The sequence below is a fragment of the Caenorhabditis briggsae genome, assembly GCF_000004555.2.
Source record: "Caenorhabditis briggsae complete genome, chrII, whole genome shotgun sequence".
Classification (NCBI taxonomy): Eukaryota; Metazoa; Nematoda; class Chromadorea; order Rhabditida; family Rhabditidae; genus Caenorhabditis; species Caenorhabditis briggsae.
The window spans coordinates 10,057,937-10,066,226 of record NC_013486.2 but is presented as its reverse complement, the minus strand read 5'-3'; the positions used below and the strand labels follow the sequence as shown (position 1 = coordinate 10,066,226).

The following is an 8,290-nucleotide window of genomic DNA, read 5'->3' as shown; positions in this document are numbered from 1 at the left end:
ACTCACCGTGAATCTATCGGCGTCCACTCAACGGGGCGCACTTGTATCGATTGTTTCCACGCATTGAGACCCCGCAAATTCCGGGGAAAAAAAATCTCCGGAGAAAAGTGGGCGGAGCCTAAATTGCAACCCTGGCACGGTTTTTCTGCACATTTGGACACGGTCATGAGGGGGCGGAGCCTAAATTGTAACCCTGGCACGGTTTTGCCGCACGGTTTTTCTCGACTCCGCCCACTTTCTCCGGTTTTTTTCCCCGATTTTTTCTTTCCCCGGAATTTGCGGGGTCTCCACGCATTCAACCAATCGATACAAGTGCGCCCCGTTGAGTGGACGCCGCTAGATTCACGGTGAGTTTTTCACTACCGCTGCTTCAACTTTGGAATTTTTTTTCTCGAATTCTAGTCCATAAATTTTTTTCTGTTCCATAAATTTTTAGTAAATTGTATGAAGAATATATAGTAAAAAAATGAATCAGATTTTTTTGTCCGTTGTACTTTAAAACGTCGCAGACTGTTTCGCATTCGGTAGTGAAAAACTCACCGTGTATATTCGAAAAAAAAAACACCAATTGACACGATTTCCTGATTTTTCCTTCCTCTCTCGCTATTTATTCGCTGATTTAAATTATTCACTGACTGACCAACTCTTGTAGCATTCAACTACTAGCATAAACCAAAATGGAAGACCTTCACTTTGAAGAAACCGGAAACTTACCAATGCCCACCTCAATGCAACAGCATATGCGTAAGTTCCCTTTTTTCTATGTCAATGTATCTTTTTTCCCTTCAGAAATGAAGAAGCTCGGCAAGCCAATGGATGTTCAGAAAACGCCACTGCGAAGTGGTCTTGGCATGATTGTCAACGAATCGAAGACGCCGGGCGCCAGATCACTTCAGAATTTGGCTTCTGCTCGTAAAATAACCTCGTCCGCGGTGAAGCAGACAATTCCAGCTATCGGCTTTGAAATTTTTGAAGATGGAGTTGACGATGAAGTGGTGGAGAAGAAGATGGAGCCGGAACAGGAGGAGGTGAGGGAAACGCTTTTCCAGTTTTTTAAGTAGATTTAGACGCTTCTGAGTTGTCAGGGGCAATACAAAACGTCAATTTCACAAAATTTTTAGCTTCAATATCTGTTTTCAGACAAAAAATAGTCCATGCTCCCCAATCGACACGGCGAACCGATGCCATTCATTTGATTCACTCGCAGCTGATATTGCCGATGACATGCTTAACATGACAGATCAGGATGTTGTTCTTTTCGACGAACAACCCCTCGGCGACTACATCGATCCACAGCAAATTGAAGCGAACGAACTTGCTTCACTCGGAATTGAGGAATGGAATGAGTATCCACCGATTGATCCGGCTTCCCGAATCGCCGACGATTTCAATTATCCATTGAGTCTGGACGAATTCCATCAAGAGGGTGATGTGAAATTGGAAGAGGCGACAGATTATCCTGAGTTGTATAACGATGTCGAAACGGACACTATGAGTCGTGAGGAATTTCAGAAGATGGTAGAAAGTTTATTGAACAAGTATGAGGACTATAACATCGACGATTTGCTGGCTGAAGAAGCATCTATTCAGATCTAACTTCTCATTTCGATATATTTCTCTCCTTCTCCTACTCTCTCTATCCTGCTCTCTCTCACTCCCTCTACTGGTATTCTTTTCCATGATCTGATAAATGGATTCTGTACAATGAACTTGTAAATATATTTTATACTTTATTTCATAATATTTCCTTAACAAGGCATTATGCTGACTAGAAGGAACCCGAATGAAGAATAGGCAAATTAAAAGTGAGATCAGTGCAATAATAAATAACCGTATGGACATTATTCGGTGGCGATTTGGACTCCAAATGTTGGAGTTATCCACTTAGCCAACCTCGCACGAATTCGTCTTTTTCGCACTGCGACTCATCGTCGAACCACTTCCAAATGTTCTCATACTGGAAAAATGGAATAAAAGTTAACCGCAATTAGTTCTTCAAACTCACAGATTTCGTTGATTCTGTTCCATTGTCTTTAGTTTTCCAAAGAAGTTCGCAAACCCGACAGACACCATTTCTGTAGCCTGGAGAATTCCATGGGGCGGATGTCCAAGTTCCCTTTTGTCTCCAATTGAAATATTCGGAATAGGCGGTTCTGGAATAGGGTTTGAGTAATACTGAAATAAATCTTAGAAAACTAACAAATTCGATTCAAGAGCTCTAAGATGATTCGCCATCTCAGTTGGATTTTTGTAATCGTCCATTGCGATGAAAGAGTTTGGAGGAAGTATACTGAAGAAAGTAGCAAATTTGCAAAGATTAATTTCTTTTTGAATTCTTACTTCTTGTAAATTCGACGTTTCATTACAATTGGAATGCTGGGCACCGAGATTCGATTCCAAATCTTTTCGGTGACATAATCATTACAGATCTGAATAACAACTATTAAAAATAATTGTTCGAAAGTTTGGCCTACCGTATTCTCAATAGCAATATAGAAGGGATACTGTTCAAAGATGTCAAGACATTCCACTCCTGGTGGGCAGATCGTTTTGAGACGTTCGTCGGATGTACACTTCCCAGCAATCGTCACATTGATATGTCTGAAATTTGATAAAGTTCTTGTGAAGAAAAACGTGTTTTCATTATTTCCATTTTATGAGATACCAACAACAACTTACTTTCCGAGCTCCTGCAGAGCCAATTCTCGTTTTGATGTGGTATGACAGTTGGAAATAAGCCCAAAAACTCCACTTTTCGTTTTGACAAATCTCTTCGGCTGAACATAATAACTCTGAACTTTAAAACCTCGACTCTCTGCGACTTGAGTAGAAATCAGGAATGATCCGTACTTGTGAATGGCATCGGAGGAATGAAGATGAGTGGATGTCCAGTTAAAGAACGATTCTGTGAAACAAAGATTATTGTACTATGTTTATAAAGGATTTTTTAAACCTGGCACAGCAAATCGTCCGCTATTATCAGGTGTCTCCATTGAATTGAAAACAAAGACTTGGTTTTCTTTTCTGGTGTTTGGAAGAGGGAATTTCGAAATGTCGGCAGCATGGAATACGACGGCGTCTGCCGAGCTTAGCTGATGTCGATTAGTGTCAATCACACAACGATCCTGATTTTTTTGCTCGTTTAGAAAATGTTCCAATTCATAACTTTACCGTCAGTCCAGGGCAGTCGGAGAGCATCGTATGAGGCACAGTTGAACCGAATACAGTGGTCCAGTAAAGTATCCTTTTTGGGGCCAAGTTTCCGAATCGACTACCGATTCTGTCCTGCGAAACTGTCAAATACAAATGTCGCTGTGGACGAATGGGAACATGAGATCCATCATCATATCCGATGATAGAATATATCATATATACGCCGAGAAATACTCCGATACCCAGTAGCAAATATCTGTAGACACTGGCGGGTCGCAACCTCATCTAAAAAGGAGGAATGGGAAGAGAATATTTATAAACATATTTTCTGTAAGAGGCATGGATGGAAGGATATATTCACTTTCCGGAAAATAAATAAAATGGCTCGTATGAAAATTATCACATTTTTATTGGATTGATATAATTTATAAGATAATTTTCAGATATTTGTATTTAATGAGCTGGTTCGCGATTGACACGCATCCGAGACTCTGGTACATTATCTTTCGCTTCCATCCTTTCTTTTTTGATACGGGTTTCCAGGTTGCTGAGTAGACTTTGAGCTGTCCAAGATACTTCTTCATCTTTTGATCTTTCAGTGGGGAAAGTACGCCCGAGGAGTGATACATCTGAAAATATTTCAAATTCCCTTGCTTATCAATCAGTTAGCACTACCTATGTCCCCTACTTTCAAGTAGCGAGCTAATGGTTGGACTTGATTCCCAAATCCGATACCGTCGCTTAATGTTGTCTTGCTTCCTGTTTCCGCGTTGTATTCTCGATGACTGTTGTATTCTTCACTCATCTGAACGCTCTCGATGGTTGCAGCTGAAAATCGGTAAATGCCTCATAAGCAATAAATTAAATGTGGTTTCTTACAGATTCTAGCCATGTTTGGGAAATTGGTTGGAGGAGCTGCCACTGTTGGCTCTTGTATGTCATCGTTCTCAGTTTTTTTAGTAGACTTTCCAGATTTACGGAATAGACCAGTCAACGGTCGGGTGATATTTTCACTTTTGAATCCTTTAATTGGATCCGTTAGCAAGCCAAATCTGCCTTTTCGACCAGCATCTGGTTCTGATGGACCTTTTGGTTGGCTGCGCGAATTCTGTTCGCTAGCTTCATCTAAAGAGACAAAAGATATTTCGAGAATCGAATATCAACTAAACAGCTTTCACAAACATAAACGTGCTACTGTGCAGAAGTGTATCACTAGACAACAGTTAAAACTTGCAATTGTTATCGTCTTGACGATTCATTTTCCGATTGGAAAAATTATAAATCTTATTTCGAGTTTGTCTGAAATCATTCATTTGGTGTATTACACACTTAAGTTAATTGTATGATTATTAAAATATGGGTTTCATTTTTCAACAATAATTATCTTTTAAATTTCAATAATTTTTCACTGATTCAATTGATCAACGCTGAAATTTCAGTCAAAAAGTGTGTAAACACACACAAAATTATGAGAAACCGCGACGCGTCGACGTGCGTCGCGTATAAGTGGGCGGAGTTTTGATTTCTGCGTCCAATGAGGGCGCACTTTCACCCTTCCTACTGTCTGCGTCTCGTTCTCTCTCCGCCGATGGGTATAAAAGGGGGAGCGTCGCGCGCGCGCGTTCAGTCGCCCAGCTCGGGCTGTGAATGGATGGTCGCTTGCGCTGCGCTCTCATCCTTGCAGCCACCAAATCATTTGGCGGTTTCGATGGTCGCGTGTGCTCAGACTGTTGATGAAATCAAGAAACAGCTTCAAACAGCTGCAGAAAATGTAAGACCTGTCCCTCACACTGAAATAGTTGACAAAAATCGATAATTTCACAATCACAAAATTTGATAAAACTGGGTCAGGTTTTCAAGCAAAGCTTTTCAGGTCGCAAGTAGAATTTACCGTTTATCCTCTCGTTTTCTTCAGTCCCCTTTCTCCTTCTTTTGTGGTTGCCTTTTGAAAATAAAATTTATGAATTCATATTTTTTGTTTGTTGTTTTTAACTGTTAAAAATCCAAAGGATTGAGTGATGAGTTTAAACCATCAGTTTTTCAGAAGCCATTCTGAAAATCTGATTCACAAATTCCATTAATTCAGCATATTTTTTGTGTTTCATTCAATTTATCTCGCTTCAGGATGATCAGACGTTGTGCGAATCACTGCTCAACGAAGTGCGACCGTTGGTGACAACCCGAGAAATTCTAGAGGTGAGATTCGGCTTTTCAAAGCACGCGTTTACACCCCGTCGTCGGACGTGAAGCCGCCCGCTAGAGCCAAGCAAGCAGCCGTCCTTCTTTCTCGGGCGGCCTTGCCCCGACTGACTAGTCGCGCCGATGGAAGTGTTCCTCTCCGTCTCTAACCTCTCTAGCTTCTCTGCAGCATTATGTTTCGTCGCGTGCCTAGCCACTCTCGCCTTGTGTATACACCACGAACTGCGGCAAGGCACGTCAATCGATGAGATTTAACAAACAACCCGCCGGCGTTAGTCATGTAGAAGTAGTATGAGCAGAACGAAGAACGGAAGCGCATTTTTGAGGGAAAACTAATGAAAAAGGATAATTTTTATTTCAGGAAACAAGAATCGGATTCGTTGTAAACCAGCTTCGTAGGCAGTACTTCAAAAAATGGCCAGCTTTGTTGAGGATAAGTCGAGAAGTGATCAAGTCTTGGTCCGAAATTGTATGCGACGAAACCTCAAAGAGACCTCAAAGTGGAGCTTCTTCTCGGAATACAACTCCGAATGTTCTCTCGCCCAGCATGGCAAAGCTCATGCAGCGAGGGATAACTCCCAACACACCGGCAGGAAGACGTGTCACATCTACCGGACTCCAGGGTATTTAATAGCCTCACCACAAGCACATCACCAAAATATATTTCTACAGGTTCACAACAGAGACTCGTGTCGCCATCCAATGGATCCTATGCTCCTCGAAATCAAGTTTCACCTGGCGAAGCTACTCCCGCTACAAATGGTATTCATAAATCGGCATCGGTTGGTGGTGAGCTGCTGAAGCACGCAACAGCATCGCTTTCAACGAAACCAATCACTCCTAAAGAGAACGGAAAACGGAAAGCAACAGATGAAGTTGTGGCACCATCGATTAAGAGGACTAAAACAGCAGCCGGAGCTTTATCGATTTCAGTTTCTCCAGGAATTTCTTCAGCAATGGCTCCTCAAACACCAACGATGTCTGTTTCTGCAGCAAGAAAAGCTGTTCAGAGTACTAGCGAATTGTTCGCTCAGATGAGTGAGACTCTACCTGGTCATATCGACATTGGTTCTGATATCAGAGAACACGAAGAACGGTTAAAGCGAGAACATAAAGACGAAGAGGTATGTTGCAAATTATCAGCTGTGTTTCTAGGGATCAAAATTTTGCTCGTAACGCACCTTCAAATTAAATAATAGAGAGATTTTCAGCTAGCATACAGCCTTCAAGCTTCTGCCAGCTACGGTAGCTTCGGAACAGTTGAGCGAAAAAAGAGAAAGTACGAGCGGAAAAACCAGAAGGTCACTACACCGACCACTCCGGCAGCAGTTGCTTCTCCTGCTTTGCAGACGACTACCACGGTCACGCCTTCCGCCCCAAGTGAGTTGTGCTTCTTTTCTCACTCTTACACACTCCTCACTGCATAGCACGAATTGCACACTACTGCACAGAACGTCATCATTTTGACTCTGTCAGACACACACAATCGTTCTCTCAACAAAATGAAACTTCACGAAAGGTTTCAAAAGTGGTGAACAAATGGGAAAATGGGTATTGAAAATAATGCAGGGATGGGAGTGGGAATGATATTTTGAAAGGAAAGGGACAGAAGGAGGGACAGAGCAGGGAAGTGGATAAGGAACATGAGAAGCGCAGGGGAATGAGAAGAGACACAGATACAGGGAGAGTCCACTGGACCATAGTTACGTGATTGTGAAACGACGAAGACGAAGTAATGCCCATCCAAAGCTTCCAAATCTGGGATTTATGAGCACCGGTCGCCCTGTATAGATATAAAAAATTTAGACTGCGTTCTGAGCTCAAATCTCATAAATTTGGGAACTTTAGACACGTCATAAAAAATAATGGGTTGAAACACATTCATTTGCTGGGCAATATTAAAGATCTGGAAAATAACAAGGCAAAGAGAACAGAGCATTTTTGTAAAAGTACAATACAAAGTTACCATGAAACTCGAAACTTTAAAGCCTTCAAATGTTACATGAAAAAATCAAGAGAGGACTTTTATCACTAAACACAATATGTGTTCGAGAAAATTCTGTATTCTTTCAGCTCCTCCAGAAGGCCATATACCACCGCTGGTCTTACGTTTCAACAAGAATGGGCTCACTTCCACGTCGTCTACTCCAGTTCTCAACTCCTCTGAAAGCTGTTCATCGAAGAAAAAGTACGAGAAGAGCATCCGTTCGATTCCTCGTTCTACAACACCCCCACCAGTGGTCAGGAACCAGGAAAAGGAACGTGAAAAAGAAGAGACGAAACGGGAAAAAGAGCGCCAAGAAGCTTTAAAGCGAAAGATGGAAGAAGAAGAGGAGGACGATGAAGAAGTCGAAGAAAAGCCAAAGCAAGTACTTAGCAAGTTGACCAGCTGGGATTCCTTGATTCCAACCATGGAAGAGTTGCAACTTCGTGTGAAACGTGCCGAAAAGGAAACGAAGAAGGTGGTTGAAAAGACTGCTGGAAAGACTAGAAAGGATCCTACCAAAGTCCAACTTGTCAAAAATTTCCGCCGGCCTATCCTGATTCTGCCGTATCTCGAAAACCCAACTGGGCCGGATTTCTTGTTACACAAGTAAGTCGATTCAAAACTCGTATTATTTGTTCATTATCAAAATTTCAGATATCCCAACAGCCTACAGTACTACTCCGAGGACAATTTCAGATTCGGAGAGAAGCGTCCATCGGCGTAACTTGTGCCTTTTTTCATGATTCCTACCTCATCCCTTATCATCTTTGCAGTTGTTATATCCTTTTTTCTTCATATTGTTATCCATAATTTGCTTCAAAACTCAAAAAAAATCCCCCTTAAAACTTTTCTGAGCAGTGAAAACTGAAAAAGTTTAAAAAATTCAAATGAAACGGGTCACTCTTCTACCACACTTTCCCTTCCCTTTGTTGGGTACCGAGCTCGAATTCG

At 41.7% G+C, this 8,290-nt stretch overlaps 4 protein-coding genes across 4 annotated transcripts; 2 read left to right on the top strand and 2 right to left on the bottom strand.

Moving 5' to 3' along the window:
* Positions 1–677: 677 nt before the first annotated feature.
* Cbr-ify-1 lies at positions 678–1,596 on the top strand (the record flags this gene model as incomplete). The annotated part of the gene is made up of 2 exons (XM_045242556.1): positions 678–1,048; positions 1,122–1,596. 2 exons carry the CDS (start codon positions 678–680, stop codon positions 1,594–1,596), a joined length of 846 nt encoding a protein of 281 aa, XP_045092293.1.
* A 280-nt stretch (positions 1,597–1,876) lies between these two features.
* Positions 1,877–3,438, bottom strand: Cbr-fut-3 (the record flags this gene model as incomplete). The annotated part of the gene is made up of 8 exons (XM_002630725.1): positions 1,877–1,957; positions 2,006–2,153; positions 2,201–2,290; positions 2,341–2,429; positions 2,475–2,601; positions 2,680–2,905; positions 2,954–3,125; positions 3,172–3,438. The coding sequence occupies 8 exons, from the start codon at positions 3,436–3,438 to the stop codon at positions 1,877–1,879; spliced, it is 1,200 nt and encodes a 399-aa protein (XP_002630771.1).
* A 168-nt stretch (positions 3,439–3,606) lies between these two features.
* CBG02467 lies at positions 3,607–4,829 on the bottom strand (the record flags this gene model as incomplete). Its single annotated transcript, XM_002630726.2, has 4 exons — positions 3,607–3,782; positions 3,829–3,981; positions 4,033–4,278; positions 4,631–4,829. 4 exons carry the CDS (start codon positions 4,827–4,829, stop codon positions 3,607–3,609), a joined length of 774 nt encoding a protein of 257 aa, XP_002630772.2.
* A 32-nt stretch (positions 4,830–4,861) lies between these two features.
* Positions 4,862–8,063, top strand: CBG02468 (the record flags this gene model as incomplete). The annotated part of the gene is made up of 7 exons (XM_045242555.1): positions 4,862–4,924; positions 5,278–5,349; positions 5,714–5,975; positions 6,025–6,497; positions 6,552–6,732; positions 7,426–7,945; positions 7,994–8,063. 7 exons carry the CDS (start codon positions 4,862–4,864, stop codon positions 8,061–8,063), a joined length of 1,641 nt encoding a protein of 546 aa, XP_045092292.1.
* Positions 8,064–8,290: the final 227 nt, after the last annotated feature.